We start from the raw sequence: 21,249 nt of genomic DNA, 5'->3' as shown, positions 1-21,249 counted from the left end.
AATAGACAGACAAACGTGCATACAGTGAATAGTATATATAGACCATACCCTGAAAGGAGAATGGGGTGGGGTAAAAGAGAAGAAGAAAAAAACCAACCCTTGTTGCATAATAGAAGCATTGGTCCAAGGATCTAAATTGGTCAATAAAATAACATTTCCTGAATATTCAGAAAAGGTATGACGGAAAGAAGGTTGTGCAGAAAGAATAAATATCATACGTCAATGTTCCTATCTTTTAATCATTAACTTTGTAATTTTTGGAACTGACGTCCTTACTATAAGTGTCGCAATATTTTAATTAATGTTGTTCGGGTTTTTTGTTAGTAGTAGTAACATAATTATGATTATCATTAAGATGAGTATTACCACAATCATCATCATCATCATCATCATCGTCATCATCATCATGACTAATATCTTGTATTTTTCGTTTAATTGTTGACACATTTGTTAAGGTTGTGGATGTAATTGTTAATATTCTAAATTCGAATGTATGACTAGCCATGTGTACATGCAGTGGGTGATAGCTCGGACTGACGATAAATGTGTCAATCAACATGTCATTGCCCGTGCTAATTGTAATTCAATGAACCACCATATTTAAACTGAATGGAACTCACTATTATACGTCTTTACGTGCATCGTGCGTTCGTTTCAAACCTATATAAACCATCTTCTAATGAAATGTTTGCATTGAGGTTGATACAACGAAAATATTGGATAAGGTGACAGACAGGGAAAAGAATATCGCTAAGGTACGATTTTGTTGATACAAAATAGACTGTACAGTCCAATATTTCTTTGCTTCGTTAGAATTGGTCCGAAAAGTATGTATTGATTAATATATAGATGATATCTATGTTTTTGTGGATTTAAAGAAATGTTTCATGAGTGTAGTGGCAATATTGTATGGTCACAAGTGACGAAGCCACTCGTGACAACACAAAATGTTTCCACCTCAGGAGTGAAATATTTCCATATATGTATCTTAAAGATAACTCCTTCGATTTGCATTAGTTTTGTTTACAAATGTACATTGTATATACTTCAAAATGCGTATTTTGTCGAATCGAGAAATTTCGTGCTTGAATAAGTTATTATTTTTTCGTTGACTCAGTTTTTGAGAGGAATGATAAGGTAAACATTGGTTTGGGTGGGAGTATTATGGCAGCAAGACGGAACGCTCCAACAGACTTCAGAGATAGCATTTTCTATTTTATCACATAGTTGGTACTCTTTACATAATGTGTGCAGTTTAATATTTTTGATGTCAACATGTCACTTTGTGAATCTGTTTTGTCCAAAACAGTCATGAAATTCTTGCGTAGTATTTTGTCTTCACTGACTGGCTGCGACCGTGGAAACGTTTCCTCGCCGGCCTTCTCGAAATTAATTTTTTCTTTTTGTATTAGCAGCAACAATTTGGCAGCAATATGGCCAACTTACCACACAGGGACCAGTTACAAGGGAAATTAAGAGTGTTGAAAATATCAGAGGCTTGGGAGGGTAGGTGGGGTTCAAACTTGTTACAGACAAAACACCTGACACGCGTGGTTTAAAAGTCAGCCTATGCGAGTAAGCAAACATGGCCCTTATTTGAAAAGAATGTTTACAACTGACAGAAAGTTATCCAATCATAGCATTTATTTTCAAATCAAATAACGCTAATGTCGGGTCACAAAATACTTAAAACTTGAATTACTATCATAAACAGGAACAGCTTTGTAGTCTGGATTTAGTAATGTTTCTTCATCAAGTAATCACGCGAATATCCAACTGAAATGCCACTATTTTCTGCTGTATCCTGCATTTGTGATGAATGTCCATGGAATGGGTTCACTTTTCGTGGAAAAATTGCACAAAGTCTCGTCGAATTCCAAGTATAAGGTGCGTCAAATCAGCGAAGTATGTGGCACTACACAGGAACTTCCATTTGGAAATCCGGCGTTGAAAAACGTCCGTGTCAAATATTCTATTGATTTGGGAGGATAGATTGTTTGAATCATAATTTCTAACAAAATATCTACTTCTAAATGCTGCTAGTCATCGAACTGTGCATTATTGATTCAATTCGCATCTGAGACCATTTTTTCATGCACAAGAATTGAAAGGTGCAGCGTTTTAGCCAGAATTTAATAAATGCTAAAAATGATCGGTTCTTCTTTCAATCCAAACTCTTTCAACTGAATTAAAAATTGATGCAAAATTTTTAAACGGATGATTTAACAATTTAAAAAAAAATATAAAAATTTTCGATTTCTATATCATTTTGATTGCTCTTGTTTCGGTAATGTTTCGACAATCGTTTCTTTTTTCGAATCATAGTATTAGAACTAAATGGTGTGGTTCAAATTATAGAATAGACAATTTTGTTGCAGTTTCTGTGACTTGATACCATAATTGTTTTCGTCGAAATGGTATTTGTCTCTGAAGTGAAACTGGTCCGTTGATCCAGTTTTACTTATTCACCATCACGTACTCCCGATACAAGATGCAAAAGAGATTATCGTCGGTCTCAAATAACAAATTTGTAACTGGTACATAGAAAGGGTTGATAAACACGACGGGATCTAAAGCAAGAAAAATATTATTCCGAAAAATATTAATCCAGGTGTAGGCAGGCAATTCTGTCAAACGAGCACCTGCTGCCAAATGGTGGTGTAACGTACAACATGAAAATTGTCTTTTTAATTTATTGCTGGTTTTTGTTATTGTGTTTTTTTATTTCTTTCTGGAGAACAATTCATTCTAGTTAAGTGCCCTTGTAGCGAAAACGTAATTTGATAATATATATTAAATACATTTTCATGGCCTTCACAAATTGTTTAAAAGTCAATATTTTAACATTCAATATCATTTGTGTGCCTAGTTTATTTGTATTCGTTGATATTCGTTATTCTGTATCTCACTTGTCATGATTCACGAGTCTCACAGATGTGCCTAGTGAACAGTTTTTAAATTTTATAATGAAAACCTGAATAATTGCAGAAATGTATACCTTTACGCGAGAAGCGCTTGCACTGGATTTTCTTCCAAACATTAATATCCAGTGATCAGTTTGGTAAGGAAGTCAGAATCGTTCTCAACTCTTTAAATGAAGAAACCGATCCACTATTCCAGTTGACCATATAGAGGAACTTCCTTATAATAGTACATTTTAATTCATTGCCTCTATGAAAAGGGGAAAACACGCTGTCAGATTTTCCTCATCAGTTATCCTAAATGTATCCATGGATTTCTTCATATGTGGGTTGTATATACATGAAGCTTAGGTAATTCATTTAGCGACAAGCTCGGATAACTTTGATATCAAGGGCATATTAATCGAAAATTTGCATCAAGGTTCTGGGTCAAGTTTCATTTGTTTAAAATTCCCACGCACTTTGACTTTTCTTTAGGCTGAATTTGTCTTTAAGAAACTAATCAACATACTCGTTCAGTTTTGGTTCAAGGTCCCAAATTCCACAAGTGTTTTTATCGTGGACTCGACGTGCAGGCCGTTGTTTTATGATTCCGGTGTCAATGGGGCTAGGGAGTTCGATCGATCGATCGAGAAATTTCTATCGCAAGCCATCTAATCTGGTCTTGTTCATCAACAGACTCTTTGATTTCAGATGACCAGCCTGCTGCACCCGTTGATCGTACTGGCTGTAACCACAGTTGGACTTGCACAAACATTTCAATACAGTAAGCTCTCTCTCTCTCTCTCTCTCTCTCTCTACATATATATATATATATATATATATATATATATATATATATATATATATATATATATATATATATATATATATATCCGTTCATATTTTATTAAATACTATGTTTTAAGAATGGGAGTAAAGTCTTTAGAGGCATAGTGCATGTTGACCACCTCTTGAACTGGTGAAAATTGCATGTTAAGTTGTCTCGATTTATAAATATATAAAAAAAAAAACAACTATTCCACCGAAAGCAAAATACCCAGATGCTATTACATTTGAACAGAATACCTAATGCATTCATAATTTCATTCTCGCGTCTACATACTATTAAGATAATTCATGTTAGCCGACACTTCGGGTACAGGATTTCTTTATGAAGAGAGCCACGCCGTCTAAAATACATGAGTGTGCCAGTAGAAAATGACTGGTATTTATCAACCATCTTACAACTCTAACTTGCGTCCTGCATTTTCCTCTACCAGTATTTAGTCTGATAACAGATGGAAACTGTAAAATGCTAGTTAGAACCCATCCACACACAACTGAAACAAATGTGGAACTAAAGTATAAACGGCAGCAGTTTTCATGTAAAAAAAAACAAACCCATATGATTGTAGATGTTTAATGGCTTATTATATATATATATATATATATATATATATATATATATATATATATATATATATTATAATATCTGAACTCGTTAATAGAAGATTTAAATGTATTTGTTTTAGGTCTATGTAATTTCTATCGGTCGACGAACAATCTAAACCAAAATGCCACCAAAAGTATATAGGATATAACTCTAAAAGTATAGTGAATAATACAGATCACAAGAATATCTCTCGGAAACAGATAAAGCACATGAAGAATTATGCAAATTATTAAAAAGGAAAAGAAATAAGCAAACAAGCTAAGAGTAATTGTAGTTTATGATCTAACTGAAGACAAGTTATGATCGTTAAGTAATGGGCTATCTTACCTTCGTCTAGCAAGACGCTCCAATTAACCAAGACCTTGCACAAATAATTCAAGAAAAGATAATCTTCTACCACTAAAATAACTGGCACTGGATTCATATATTACGGCTACCCTACCCCACCACCCCACGCACATCCAAGGACTAAGCTCAGCTTGGAAACTATTGAGATCTCTGTTACTATATCCATACATAATGGGCATGAAAAAAGAAATGATCATATTCAGCTGACAGTTTGCTCTTGGGGTAGTATATACACACGGGGACCACACCCAAGAGACTAAAATCGGGTAATTAAGGTGATAATTGCTTTTACAAAGATAGTTTGTCAGATTTATATTTCACTGACCTGTATTTGCAAACTCAATTGAGTGAAAAGGGGAATAAGCAAAAAGGGGAATAAGCAAGATTACTGTGTCTAGTAGTCTTGTGGAACCATTCACATCAGCTCCAGCACCAAGGAAGATCGAACGTTCGTATCCACTTTGTGGTCTCGTCAACATAAATTCATGTTCGATTAGTATCAAAATCGTATTTTTGAGCATTCACGCTTTTATTTTTCAGCATGCTATCCCAATAATACCATAATTGTGACAAATCCCTCTCCAGAAACGTATACCTCGATTCTTGCTGATAATTCCGTCGTAACTTGTGCTACTGCATGGCGAGATGGCAGTAGGAGCTTGGTTGAAATCACCGGTTGTATTAAAGTAGGTTGCTTCTTTCTCCATCTACGCGCGTGTGTGTGTGTGTGTGTATGTGTGTGTTTGTCTGTACATAAACAGACATTTATTTCTCATACGGATAACACGCATTTACGCGTGCCAATCTTTGAATGTTTATCCACTTTTTGACACTATGGCCCCAAAACAAAATAGATATATAATTTACATATTTGACACTGTTTTTCGTTTGATTTGTTTCCCGTTTATCTGGGTTCGTTCTGTAGATCACTCGTTCATTTCAATTTGTTAATAGCTTAGAGTTTACTCTTATTTTGTGTCACCTGTTCGTTTCGTTGCAAGTTGCTTCTAGCGAAAATTTATTGGCTGGAAAATAATTGATAAATTCTATGTATTTTTAAATGTGTGTATGTATATATGTATGCAGATGCATATGTATGTATATTCACATACTTATGCATATGTATATGGTTATGTCTGTCTGGTCTGTTTATCTGTGTATATATAATATAATATATGTATATATGTATGTGTGTATATATATATGGTCTTAAACTAAGTAACATAAAAGTGAAAACCACCAAGTTTTGTAAAATTCCACAAATTTTTTCCCCTTGAATACAAAGTGAAAATTAAAAAGAAAATACTTTCAGTATTGTATATTAAATCCCAAACAGTCCTAAAAGTTCTATCACAAGTACGAATGAATGAAGTTCCATTTTGTGTACCAATTAAAGTTCAGTATTGAATGGGTTCATGAGCCTGTATTCTTGAATGTGCTAATGTACTTGTGGCCTGCTAAATCTTTGTATCACAACAATATAACCCAAAATGTTCTTTTCTGAATTCATACAATTCCAAATTAATGTTCCTGATCAAGAATAGTATTAATCACTTTGTAATTCCAGTGAATAATAACTTGAATAAATAAATCCACTCAAATGAAAAGCTGAACACAAGGACTAATTCTGCTTCAGATATTAAGGCAAAAATTCCTAAGTTTTAGATAAACAAGATTTTATACCCCTGTACTTGACCTAAGTCACAATTACCATTTTCTGGAAATACTGTCACTTCATGGAATTTTCCATTCTTGATGATTATGTGATCAGAATGAAGCATGTATCTTTGAACTCATATTCAGTTAAACATGTTTACATTAATGATCTGAATATTTAATTCACAATCAGATACAATTTTAGATTTGTATTCTGTTTACAAAATGAATGCCTCTGGTCAGATACAGTGAACTTGAATTTGGACAACGTCAAGTACAAAATACAAAAGTCATTAAGAAATAGCCAACAAATATATAAATTAAATACAGATAACAATATAAGTTTGTGTGTGTAAATATGTATATGTACATGTATGTATGGTGCGTATTTAACGTTATGTTGTAATAAATGTTATTTATAAGCGTGCAGTGTCAGTAAAACTATAAAACGCTATTTATTTTAGAATTAGTATCAGAATCCATAAACCTGAACTGAATATATATTTTGGTAACGATGCAGCAAAATCTTAAAATCTGATTTTTATGTAGCTCATTTTAGTTATGAGAAATTAAGACGTGTTTATGTAGAGATTACAATTATATTGAAAAGAGTTGCATTGATAAGGTAACATTCTACAACACTTTATAGACATCCGACATATATTAGTCATAGCTGTGTCAATAAAACTGCGATGCTTCATGTTTAATGTATACCTTATGTCTAGCAAATATTCGATTTTTGAGCGGCTATATTGTGAAACCTTCTGTCCACCCGTCTGCCTGTTACCTCCAGTTTTCCTCAGTCACTTCATAGAAAATGAATGAAACTGCTGTGTAGCCCATTGAATAATTATCTACAAGATGAGTGTAATCCTTGGCTCACACCCCTATTTTACAACCAAACATTATATATGCATTCATTCCAGGATTACCCACATGTGTGCCAGATTTTGTTTGTACATAAACAGCCATTTATTTCTCATACGGATAACACGCATTTCCTATGATTGTAGGAACATACTGGAGGTGGGTGTTATCTATATTTCATTTATATTGTGCTTGACCTTTGTCAGTGATTGAGGGTGGAATTTTGACCTTTCTTCAGTGATTGAGGGTGGAGTTTTGACCTAACTGATTAATATCATAGCTGAGAGTTGTGTGTAACTGATTTTTATCATGTAGTTTACTAAAATTTAATTTTAAATCTTGACCTTGTTTACGACTTGATGAACTTTTCCAGAAAAATAGAATTGCGTCTCAAGTCAGATGATAGTCTGTATATAGAGGATATGGTTAAGAAATTAAATCTGTTTTAAGTACGGTCTGTGGAATTATTGACTGTTATATTCAGATACAATTTGAGAGGAATCATTTAAATTATTGGAATCAAATACTACTTTGGGATTAGATTGTGATTCATTCAAAGGCATTTTGTATTATAGCAGTTATTCATCGCGACATTCATCAGGCCATTCCAGATGAATCAAATTCATTTGATATTTTTGTACTTTTGATAGAACTTTTAGGATTATTTGCGATCGAATTCACAATACTGATTTGAAGTTTGTTGAATTCTAGGGAATTAAACTGCTCGTTGAATTTTACTTGGTTTCATTTCTGTTAGCATAAGACAATATAGTCATAACAGTGGGGATAAGTACGCAGGCGCATATTGGTAGGTCGGGTGGGGGCTGAAGTATGCAAACAAAAAGCATGGGGATTTGCAATGGTGAGCCATTTACAGTTCTTGTTTGAGTTGTAGATATGAGTTGTCAGTACTGTAGCCTAGATTTAACAATGCTGCAGTATAGAGTTAAACATACTTTAGTACAGTATAGATTAAATCATGTTTCATATCCTGTTCATATTTGTACTCTTGTAGTATCTTCTTGGAATATTTTCAACAAAAAAAATGTTACTTTCCTTCTATCGTTTTTTTTTAATATGGCGATACCCTTCTCGTGAGAAAGAACTAGGATGGCCTTGTGTCTTATAGTTCAATGAAACATCTAATTTTCATACTTGATGTTATATCAGTTTCATCGAAACATGTCAGAAAAAGTCATAATGTACTAAGCAACAAATAAACACCTTATATAAAATGTTTCTTCAAAAAGAATGTAATTGTTCGACATTTTTATGCTGACATGACCCGCTTACTTTTAAGAGTGCAAATCACGAGCTCTTACAGAAAAACTTCCAAATGAATTAGATCATTATACTAATGACATTTTAGAAAGTATGAATACAGTTTAGATTTTAAAGGAATTTTTTTCGGGAGCGGGACTCAGAACATTAAGAAATATTTAAGAGGTAAGCAGATGTCTTAACACCACACATGTACAATTTGGTAGTGGAGGGAAATAAGTTAGATTTAGATTTGTTCATTTCAATAACAACATTAATACATCGATACGTTGATATTTCAGGTTGTTGAGACATTGATCAATGCATCATTGACCTATTTTATGATCGATTATCTATCTTGTGCATTTTTCTTTTTCCTTGTTTTTTCTTTCTCTTTCTTCCTAATATGATTTTGTATCATCATCCTTGTAAGATATATCATTCTAACTCCTCCAAAAGTAAGGAAAAAACGATTATATTAACATTTCATTCAGTTTTTCTCAACTTTCTAATTTACTTATAACAGGACAACGAAATCCGTGTGAGTTTTATGAACAAACCTCTGATTGATGATATAATCATAGCCGGAAATGTGGGTGAACATTTCATCATTAACTGTGCTGAAATATCTCTGAGTGGAGTGGAGAGAAAGGTCATCAACGGAATAACAGCTTAGTAAGCAGAATAATTTTTTGAATTCTTTGAACACAAAAGTGGAAAAAAAGCTTTACACCATACAGTCAAGTGCTGTGCTGAGATTGAAATGTCATTAAAATATAGTATGCAACAAACCAGACCATTGTTTAAAAGATAGTCCTACAGTAGCAGTCCTACAGTAGCAAACATTATATATGAAATTTATGCAACCATTGAATATTGCCAGCAAGATTTTTAGTCACTTGTATATTTAATTATTCAAGGAATATTATAAATTTCATGTCCATGTCTGTTTGGCTTGGTTTTGTGGGGTTTAACGCTAGTTTTGAGCACATGATGGGCTATTCCTCACAGCCAGTACATTTGGTGGATGAAGAGTTTGGAAATACCCCGGGAAGAAACATAGACCCACAGGAAGCTACTGGCAAGCTTTTTCACATGATCAGACTGAGACTCAAACTCACATGGGCAGACGACAGATGTGAATGATATCTAAATTGGGAGTCATTAGACCACTCGGCCATCCAGGGCCCAGTTTTATGCCTAATGAAATGGAATGCAAGATTTTTTGTCAATTGCCTTATACATTTGCCTTTTCCCCCTTGTGCGCTGTTGCGAGTTATGCCACATGTCACAACTCACAAGAATGTTAAATGTCACAATATAGGAATCATACATACTCGTACATGCTTTTTTTCTATAACGTTCATCAAATCACAAGGCTTGAAGAGCAATGCTTTCAACAGAGTGGGCGAAAGTTGATACAAGAACAAAAATCATGTATGATCTTTATTCTTATATGACGATGACAATTTTGTTTTAAAATTACATATTTAGATGCAATTTAAAGTTTCCCTAGTGAAGATGCCGATTGGTACATTGACTCTACTAAATCCTGTTCCTGGGTGGAGCGACTAGAAACCTTGCCAGAATTGCATATGTTTTAGCCATTATACACAAGATGTGGAATATATAGCCATTTTCTTTTTGGGGTTGGGCCAGTATAATACAATAAGGGACCATTGCTGCGTGATATCCGATGTTACATGGATGCGGCGACATTCATACATGTGGTCCAAGAAGCTTTGTGTTAAATTGATGAAAAAAGTGGGAATTGGATTGCAGCCCCAGCCTCTCAGCTCACCTTTCTTGAAACTTTCCCAGCTTGAGCGAATAGTGTGCTACAAAGTTGGCACCTATGAATAAACTATGAATACGTGTGGGCCAAGCCAAGATAACAAACTTGTTTCCAAATGCAAAAGTACGTGCAATTATTGTATTGTAGTATATAACCAGCATGCACAATTTTAGCAGTGTAGTGTCTTTACTGAAAGCTGAGACAATTGTTATATAAGAGGGGCGTGGTTTTTACTGGTATATATTTCTGTATGAAATACTAGCGTCTCCCTTATATATTTTAATTTTATCACTGGTCTTGGCAGAACGTCAGTCTCATGCTGTCTAGTGATAGTTAGTAAAGGTATAAATCTGCAATGAGATGTGGGGATATTTTATTTGTATGAGAAAAATAATCTTTACCCTTTATATGTGCTTTCCTGCTTCAGATTTCTGGTAATGAATTTGAACTAGACAGCAATAACTGGCTAGTACTTCATTAAACTGTATTTGTGAAGTGATTTCACTGGTCTGACCTTTATATACCCAACAATGCAGACCAGCTAAAACATTGCTAAATGTGAACTAGCCAATAAAACGACTAAAAGTTTCGGTTCAGACATAGGGGATTTTCACTGTATTAATTTTATCCTTTCAGTGTATCAACCAACAAGGTGCCAAGCGTAACACCATCATTCCGAGTCTATACAAAGATTTACTCAAACTCCAGTCGAACCGTCATTGTGATGAGTGCGTCAGTGGGAACACAACTCTACTGGACGATTGAAGGGCCCAGTATGTGCGGCTTTTATCTCAAATAATACTGATTCTACTTTTCTGCCTCGACAATAAGCTCTGTTAGTCTGTTCTCCTGCTCTAGGCTTATACTGGTACATCAATCAACATCAAATATTCAACGTAGGTGAAAGTGTTGCATGTCACACAGAAAAACTAGGTTGTTGTGACCTACTCTTCCGGTTTTATTCAAATATTTCCCCCAGTATGGACCTGGGTCTAATTGGGATTGAACTAAGTTACTTTCCTTAAAACAAATAGGTAGTGTCACTAAAGAATCTAACCCCAACAAAGTAAAGTAATTTACTGCCCCTGCTTTAGTTCAACGTTCCAGATTGATTTTCTTTGCAACTATAATTAATAATGACACAACATCTTCTCAAGACAAAATGATGATTCAGACTTGAAGTATTTTATAAATTTTAGTTATGGTTATTTTAGTTATGGTTATTGCAGAGGTCTAAACTATATCTAAAAATCTACTGATTTTAAAAGAAAAATAAAGCAATTTAATGGTGGACTTCTGAGCAAAACTCTTAAACATGCATGCAGTTTAAATGAGATTTCTCTTAATTTCATTTTCTGTGGTTCTGTTTGATACTCAATCTGAAAAGATTTTTTAATCAGAGTACGGAACATGGAAAGTATTATTTTTTACATGTAGTATATGGGCATTAGTACATGTAACCAATGTATGGGTTTTAGGACATGTACTATATGGGCATTAGCAACGAATGCATGGGTTTTAGTACATGTAACTAATATATGGGTTTTAGTACATGTAATATATGGGCATTAGTACATGTAACTAATGTATGGGTTTTAGGACATGTACTATATGGGCATTAGTACATGTAACTAATATATGGGTGTTAGTACATGTACTATATGGGCATTAGTACATGTAACTAATGTATGGGTTTTAGTACATGTACTATATGGGCATTAGTACACGTAACTAATGTATGGGTTTTAGGACATGTACTATATGGGCATTAGTACATGTAACTAATATATCGACATTAATATATATAACAAAGCAAGTGATATTAACGTCAGTTTAATGACGCGCTTATCTCTCCTCCAGAAATTTTAATTTGGGATTTTTACAATATAATCCCATAGATGCTGCTTGTGCGACGGTTTAACGAGGACGGGTCGTTTTGTGGCATGTTGTCATGGAAACTGGTTGCTGTTTCCTGATTGACTGTACACTGACTGTGGATACTGATCTATTTATGCATGTATTTTTGAGCGGTTAAAAAGCTAGAATGGATATATTAGATAGAGGTTTTGACAGAAATTCCTTTACTTTATTAATGGGATAAAATTTATAATGAATGACAAGGATGAACCTAAGTAAATGTCGTGCAAGCGTAGATATGATCAATAGTTCCCACAGCGTTTTTTCCTGTTAGATACTAAATGAACTGGGAAGAATAAATGGACAATCAATATTAAATTATGCTATTAGATGACAAAGAGGAATAATAGAAAAGCTTTAATCATAAATACAGATCAAGTTATGTAGTGTGGTTTTGTCTCATCGCAGGCGAGTACCATCTAATGCCACTGAACTGCAAAGCCTTCTCCGGTTCCACTGCAGGAGGAGACCTTTACAAAGACATCATAATTAATGGGTAAGGCACAAGGAAAGAAAATGCAATGAGTTTCTTCGATTAATCTAAAAGGAAACTTAATTTGGTTTGAATTATCTTGAATTATCCGTGTGTGTGTGTGTGTGCATATATGTATGTATGTGTATGTGCGTGTTTAGTTGTAGTACAATTCCTTATAAATTCTTTTGCTTTTGTCTACTTGTCATTCTTTCATGCTGTATCTTCCCATACATGTCTATTAATCTGTAATTATTGTCTAATATGTATACTATTTTCGAGTCTTAGTTGCTTATTTTATTTAAATCTAATTTTCATTTAGTTATATTTACATTTATTTAATAATTGTTTAAAATTTATTTTAGTTGCTCAGAGAACGAGGATCTTGTTGGGCATTTCAGCGTTGCTGGGCCCGGTGAACTTGCTGCCTCCTTGTTTGCCTTCCGGTTTTTCAACAGCCCTTATGTTACCTTCCAATGTGTCGTCAGGGTTTGTCCTGCCGGCTCAGATGTCTGTAATTTTGTAAGTAACACATTAATCCTGTGATATCATACACTGTTTTCACAATTTATTTCAGATGGTATAGTGAGTACTTGCTTTTTGAGCCTAGTCAAATTTCTAATTCCACTATGACCGCTCCGATGGCCTAAATGTTTAGAGCATCCCACTTGGTGCTCAACATTAAGAAATTAGTATTAAGACTGGTTGGCCTAACGGGATATGAGGCCACGTGTCTGCGACATGATGCTCCATTTCTAGACATCATTAGAAACTGACTGTCGACATTGTAGCGATATAACTCAAATCATTAAAGTTAACATTAAAAACGCACAATGTTCCTGTGCTTGGCAAAACCGATCACTTCAATTACGAATTAGAGGATTGCACAGTGCCGGATTACCAAATAGGCAGAGTAGGCACCTGCCTATGGGCCTCATGCCTTTGTAGCAGCAAGCGATGAGTGTGGCCCCAAGCAAAATATCTATTCAATCTCACCACAGTAAAATAAAACTAACCTGCAGTGAGGGTTCCCTGAGGGACATTATTCAACTCGTTTCATAAATTCAGTATTAAATCGTTATCCATTTGAGATCCTCTATCTGTAACTGATGCAGAAAGGAAGATTGATACTGACCACGCAATCACTGTTTAATATACGAGTGTATGAATTGGTGAACAAAGGAAACAAAATGGTATCCGTTCAACAAATTTAGATTATTTCAATTGACACCTACAAATCTATAGTACTAATAAAATTTAGATATAAATAAATTCCGGCTTATTTTTTTTTATAAAATGTGGAATGAATCTAGTCACATGAAAATGAAATTAAATGATATGTAATATTTGTTTGGTTGTGATGTTTAAACTTTTACCATCATAATATTCAATACCTATTTTTTATATACCAGAAACCTTAACTAGATATGGTGGGACTTCTGTTGAACCCACATTGCTTAATTCCCGTATGCCCTCAGAGCGCCATCCCAATGATACATTTCCCTTTGTCTCCATAGTACCATCTCCATAGTACCATCCAATGTTGAGCCTATCACTTAATTCCCTTTAGACCCCAGAACGATCTAACGTGAGAGACTGAAGAATGGACTTTCTCGTACGATCCCAGAGTGCTATTTTTTTTTACTCCAGACATGTTCTTGGTACTACATTCCCATGGATCTCTATACCTTCCCAGAGACCACCGTACCAGGCTACATTGTTGAGTTGCCCTTATACCAGCCTTCACTGTTAAATTTGTGGACACTTTAAACTGTTTTCATTTTCTTCTATGCCGGCAGAATTAAGGTGACCGGAGAATGTATTTTCCCATTTTCCACCATACAGGCCATCATATTCATTGCAGACCTTGAAAGTTGGCTGAAAATATTTAGATTTATCTCAGATGTAGGATGTGTGTAGTGTGTGTGATTTGGATTTATAACATAGATTTAGCGATTTTCAGTAAAGTGTCTAGCACTGGGGCATCATGCCACAGACATGTAACATGTCCCAGTCACATTATACTGACACCAGGCCGACCAGTCCTAACACTAACCTCTTAATGCTGAGTGCCAAGCGAGGCAGCTGCATGTACCATTTTGGCGTGGCTTTGCCTGGGATCGAACCCGCGACTTCCCGCATCCGAGGCAGATGCTATAACCACCTATGCCACCGGAGCGGTCTTCAAATGTAGAAAAATAGAATGACTAAATATAATCATTTAGTATTCAATTTGTACAATTTTGAATTTTTAAAATCTTAATGGAGATTCCTTAAATTTTGGAAAATCTGCAAAATTTGGTTAGGAATAAAACTTTCCTGAATGCAGGCAACACGTTGCGACTGCATTTATATTTTTGAGGATTGCTAAATAGTTGGTTTGTAAAAAAAATTTTAGTTGCAAAAACAAAATTAAAATCTCAATGATGATGAAAATAGAAAATGTTAAGTAAAACTGTCTGGTTTTTGTCGATTTAAAAAGCCCAAATTTTACGACAAAAAAAAACATATGATTTATGTACCATGTAGTTATTTGCATGCAAATACAGCCCATTTTTTCTGCAAAAGTTTGCCGGAACATTCAAAACAGATTTTCTGATCAGATTGTACACATCACATTACTTTGCGAAACAATGGAGGCACATTCCTGGCATTACCGTCCGTGGTCCATGCTTAAAAATTTGTTATGTATGTTCCTTTGAAATTCAAGAGATGTCAATGATATAAATATCTCTACCAAAGGAAGTATTACGTTGAAAATGCATGATCCTATCTTTAAGACCAACAGTTTGGTTTACATAGTATCTCGAACTTGTTATACATGATAGTGATGATGGTGGCAATTGTCTTAAAACTGTTGCTGGGAGTGGGAATGCAACATCTAATATCTCCTCTTATGAGACAAGTCCATTTAGCTTAACTTGTTTGCCTTCTCTGGTCTCTGCATCAAAATTTAGGAGAATCTGATTTTACTAATATCAGAATTTTTCAAATGCAACATGTATAGGTAATTTAAGGTCAGTTGGGAGATGCCATTAGCTTAATCGATTGCTTGATTTCTTTTTTGGTTACCGTATAGCTTGGTCTTGTTGAACCAGAAATTACATGTTATTTTAATGTTATCGTATACCATGCACAAATTGATGAAGCATCTGTTGTAATGTCAATTAATAGCTCCTCTGAGAACACACTTACACATACACACACATATATATAATGTTTTCTTGTTTTGGTTACCATATTTTGTTTTCTACGTTATACAGATCTAAAGACAAATCAATGTCTGTCTAGATTTGGATACATTCACCTCGGGCAGCAACTCGAGCAGAGTTGGACAGCGGAGTTATTTCAGTAGATAACAGTTCATAGTTAGGCCGGCCATTTTGTTTCCTATTCATCAAGGTCAGCTGTTACCTTTTCCTAGTAGTTTCTCTTGTCACAATAATTTTTATCATTTTGCAACATTAGAACTGTTCCAGCACGAACAGGGAGAAACGTGATTTACAAACTACAGTCGATGATCCCAGCATCCAACAGCAGTCTGTGATTACCCACCTGTCCATTGTTCCTCCAGAAGATGTCGAATTGGAACCATCGTTGGATGTATCATCTGTGGCTTTTTTGGGTAGGGTATTATTTATTTAGGACTGATCCAGGCAATGGGCATTTCCACGTTATTTTTGCATACTTTTCAAAGTGATACATCTTGATACATTCTATCAAATATCGAACACAATACATCATCTGAAGATTACATTTTTGAACTTAGATAATTTGAACATGCCCGAACAATAATTGTGATGTGATAGTATGTTGAAAACTGACTATTTTTGATATTTTTATTAGATTTGTTCAAAAGCTATTCCACAGAATCAAACAAAGACACGAAATGAGAGTTCAGATCATTAAAATTTTTCCTACTTTCATTGCGAAAATTTATACCAGCAAGTCCTTGGATTACTGTGGTAGTTTTCTCGCTATGAATGCTTATCCCGAAGCAGATAATCTCGCTATGAATGCTTATCCCGAAGCAGATAATCTCGCTATGAATGCTTATCCCGAAGCAGATAATCTCGCTATGAATGCTTATCCCGAAGCAGATAATGCATCTTATAACTATTTAAAGCATGACATCATAGCGACATCACAATACAGATACGTTCTTAAGGCATAATATATGATCAATTTGAAACCTAATATTCAATAAGTAATTCGTATACAAAGGTTTCTTTGCAACTTCGATTTCTTAGTTTTCAGCAAATATCAATATAATGCATTCAAGTGTGTCAGTGTATACCCATGTATTGGATATCTTGGCTCGTGCACAGGTCGTGCAATATCCACAAAAAAACTCGCTCTTATTTTCCCATACAATTGCAGTATCTTATAAGTAGAGACTGTTTTCGTTAACATATTTACCTTTGACTAAAGTTTTTTATTTTGGTAGTCTAAAATTCATGCAGGACTTATAAAGAATATGCAACATGCCAATTTCTCTGTAATTAAGTAACCATGCAGAGATCTCGGAAACGTTTAATTACGCATATTTGGATGCCAATTTTTTATCTGGGATGCAGAAAATCCCTAAGGTGGGAGTCTTCCGTATGCATGTTATAGGTGTGTGGCAAATTTCAAAGACTTGCCAGTCCTGCTTCAGCCACCTGCTTTGTGGGGAAAATGTGTTGATCAATTAGCTGTGCTGATATTTACAATGACATAATTCAGTGACTGAAAGACCCCATAATGTACATACATGTTGCCATTATAAGAGTACAGCAAAAAAGAACATGATGCAATAGCTGGGCGGCAAGATCAAAGGCTTTGACTGGCAGCCGGATGCGAAAATGTACTTATATTTACAGTGATTGAATTCAGTCAGAAAGACCCAGAGATGTACATGTGGTCATTTTATAAAAGTACATCAAATAAACAACTTTAGCTTTCGTTATTGTGTTCATTTCCGAATGTATCGGAATATGTAGTGCACGAGAATCAAGACATGTTGAGACTTGGACAAAATGCCATTCGTAAATTTGGATACGTATTTTGGGGTTAAACGGCAAACTTACGAAAATTTTAACGAGATTCAGAATTGATAGTTAGGACAGGACAGTAGCTAAGTGTAAGAAAGTGTGATGCCTAGCTTAGTATTTGGAATAAGACCTGACATGGATTGACAACATTCAGTATCACTCTGATGGACGAACAAGAGCTATTTAAGAGGTACATTGACTGACCATACTTTTTTAAAATACAGTTTTGCCTTAGCCCGGTTATTTCTAGTGTTGTAGCAAAATGTATTCATCAATACATCAGTAGCTAGGCCTAGTTTTGATATCAGTTACGCTGACAAACAAATTCTTGCCCATTCACAAGCATGTTTTGATAGCTGATTGACCATTAACCCTTTTCCGAGTAAGGTAGCAACTCTGTTTCCTGCATGGTACCGTTTAATGATAAAACATACAAACATGTTTTAAGATCAGAATTGGTGATTATTAACTGCCTCTTGTACACTATTTTGTCATAAAATTAGTTTGAAACTCAGTGAACCAGTAGGCCTTCAAACAGGAAATAATGGCGACTTCGTTAAGTTTGGGATGTACCAGTTTATTATATTGTGTTTTCGTAAATCATCGGGCAAATATTTTCAGAAAAATATACAGATAATTGAAAGCAAAGCCAAGGTATTATTTCATTAAAGATTTAACTTTAAAATGCAAATTATGTAGGTCAGAAACATATGGGACAATGCTATGTTGTGGAATTCGCAAGATGCGCTTTAAGGTCTAATCTGTTTTTCGACCCGACACGTATTTGCAAAAATACGGGGGAAAAAAAGCATATAGGATACTATTTAACCATTGCCTAAAATTACTACAAGGACGTAGACAAAAAAAAACATAAATTTGCAATCCTGTAAATGGACTGTTGTAATGAAGCTATATTAAAGTGAGTGATTACATTACGAAAACCTCTCCATCTAAATATTGATGCACTCGCGTCTGTGTTGATTCTGTAGGAAAGAGGTGACTGCAACTTTTGATGGTGGGACTCCCTATTTTTACCAAACTGGGAGTCCTGGACTCCTAGTTTTAAAATCCTAGCGAGACCTCCGCATGCAGGTCTTTTGTGCATGTTTTACTAAACCTTTTGATAGCTGACAAATGTAACGTATAATCTAACCTGCTTATACCCATCATGCACTTGCATTAAATGTATCCTTGTGTATTAAGTTTCTGTGGAATGTACGTTGCTATGCAAGCAGCAGGTGGTACTTTATGTTCACCTCTAATGATTTGCGGGTTTCGTTGGCTTTCTTCCAAAATAAGCGGCTTGTTTTATTTTTCTGAACCTAATATTTTCATACTTTCTTACTTTATCCTTCCTCTCTAGCTCACTTCTCGTTAATGTAACACGAAAAATGTTTACTAAATGACTGTTATTATCTATCTAAATACTTTTAATCTCAGGGGGCCCTGAGTGGCCGAGTGGTCTAAAGTGCTCTCCGTTACGGATCACTGCCATCTCACCAGTCTGCGTGGGTTCAAGTCTCGGATTCGGCCAATATGGGTATGTGAGAAAGCTTGCCAGTAGCTTCTCGTGGGTCGGTGGTTCTTTCCGGGGTTTTCCTGGGTGCTTCCTCCACCATGTATAGCCTATCGTGTGCTGAAAAATGGCGTTAAACCATACAGCAACATCTTTTAATCTCTGTGAAAAATAAGTCGAACTTCATTAAAGTAGTGCAGCTACCCCCCCCCCCCCAGCTCCTTAACTTCAACAAGGCCATAAGTAACCCCAATGAACGTCGATCGATGTGAAATCAGAAATATTCTTGGGGACAAATTTTTGTGGGTTTGTGGCAAAATGATATTGGGATAAATTTCATTTACTATATATATATATATATATATATAATCTATTATATAACTGTAGTACTAAGTAGTAAGTAAGCAGTATTAATAATAGTAAGAAAGTAACCTTGCCTAGTTGAAAAGTTTGGTTGTTAAATCAATAATTTAAACAACTAAAATACACGTTCCTTTTTCAGCACCGAGCATCTTTACTCTGATGTTTATAACAGTCGTTCAAGTACTGTAATCTGGAATTGACGATCCATCAGCCTGACATCCAGCTCGATCTGATCAAAACCGTTGTTACAACTATTCGCGATATATATACCGTGTATGTCGTTTTTCGACTTTTGTTTTCCATATTGTACTTATGTGAATGCTGCTGTTGAAGGAGTGATATTTATGAAATCTGAATTAGATGTACTTTATATTTGTTATATTTTTCTTGGTTTTAATTTTTTTTATTTAAAAACAAACCAGTATCATATTTGTATATACTTCCATGTTGATCTTATTGCATAATACGTGCATCTCTCTCGATAATAGTTTCGAAAACTAATCAAATAAAGCAGACACATGACGTCACCCTTGTAAACAGTTAAATAGCAGAAGGGTGATGCTGTTTACACAGGGAAGAGACACAAGTTACACCTCGACTTGCATTTATAGGTAATGTGAGTGCGCCTGTTTGTACCAACAGTATAAAGTACTATGAACTCAGAACGTTACATATTGTCTCATTAGCAAGTGCATATTAGTAAACCTTAATGGCGGTCTGACTTTTGTCCAAAGGAATTCATTTTAGCTAAACAATGTTCATAAGCGCATACTGTTATGAACAACCATACCGCTAGGAAATAAATGGTGACTGAGGGCCAGGGCTGGCTTTTGTGTGGAGAACGGTGTCGGTGTTGACAATCAGATTTTATCATAGTACTATCCCAAACTCTGTCTGTCATTCTAAAATTTAGAACAAAGATGGGAGGATCTTTGAACCATTCTGGAGATGGTTACTACCAAGCCAACTTTGATTTTGATTTGCTGTATATGGATATGTTCTGGAGGTCTTTGTTAATGTGTGTATTAAAGAGGTTTCCTTGATAACTATAATGTATCTGTGAAAACAATACACATGATTACGTCTGCACTGAGCCAATCAACCGATTTGTATTACACTGGTTTAAGGCCAGTGCTTTTCCTCTTGAGAGTTTAGAAGCTGGAAAATAAGGCTGTGTTAAAGACATTTCTGTATTGTAATTAATAAAGAAAGCATATCTAAATTACTACAACTTTTTTCTTTTGTCTTTTATTATATACCATATGTACTTTTCTAAATTTCAGGGACTTTTTTTTAAAAAAAATGCAAATTTAACATTTTTTCTTTGCAGTTATTTAAAATTTAAATTCTTACTAATATCTTGTTGTCCTTTTTAGATGCATACGATTAATACATTTGCTACACAAATCAGGTCACTGCCGAATGAAGAGGGGTGTAACTTTATTGGTCAGCAAATTGATGCAGGAGACGATTGACATCAGTCTCCCATGTTTTATGAAACTTAACCGTGCTTTATGAAAAACAATGATTTGGTGCAAGTAGTCTCACTGTAGGACTGAAAAGCATCATTTATGGAAATAAAACAAATTTTTTAATTTGATTGGCTACAAGACTTTGATCTGTGTGAAATTCAGAATGTGAAAATGTAATTCAAATTCAACAGATG

General features: G+C 34.8%; 1 protein-coding gene across 2 annotated transcripts in view; it reads left to right on the top strand.

Moving 5' to 3' along the window:
- Window positions 1-20,821, top strand: part of LOC149772441 (uncharacterized) — a 54,579-nt gene extending 33,758 nt beyond the window's left edge. Inside the window, exons 1-9 of one of the 2 annotated variants that reach the window (XM_089947800.1) lie at window positions 680-755; window positions 3,615-3,687; window positions 5,245-5,390; window positions 9,014-9,162; window positions 10,919-11,055; window positions 12,608-12,695; window positions 13,037-13,193; window positions 16,140-16,296; window positions 19,723-20,821. In XM_089947800.1, coding sequence (XP_089803926.1) covers window positions 3,615-3,687; window positions 5,245-5,390; window positions 9,014-9,162; window positions 10,919-11,055; window positions 12,608-12,695; window positions 13,037-13,193; window positions 16,140-16,296; window positions 19,723-19,772 — 957 coding nt within the window. In that variant the 5' untranslated portion in view covers window positions 680-755 and the 3' untranslated portion in view covers window positions 19,773-20,821. Of the gene's footprint in view, window positions 1-679; window positions 756-3,614; window positions 3,688-5,244; window positions 5,391-9,013; window positions 9,163-10,918; window positions 11,056-12,607; window positions 12,696-13,036; window positions 13,194-16,139; window positions 16,297-19,722 lie in introns of those variants that run through there. The other variant, XM_089947801.1, reaches the window with a different exon arrangement.
- Window positions 20,822-21,249: the final 428 nt, after the last annotated feature.

The sequence above is a fragment of the Sinohyriopsis cumingii genome, unplaced genomic scaffold (genome assembly GCF_028554795.1).
Source record: "Sinohyriopsis cumingii isolate HCF-2022 unplaced genomic scaffold, ASM2855479v2 utg001505l, whole genome shotgun sequence".
NCBI classification, from domain to species: Eukaryota; Metazoa; Mollusca; class Bivalvia; order Unionida; family Unionidae; genus Sinohyriopsis; species Sinohyriopsis cumingii.
This window is presented reverse-complemented; position numbering and strand designations above follow the sequence as displayed.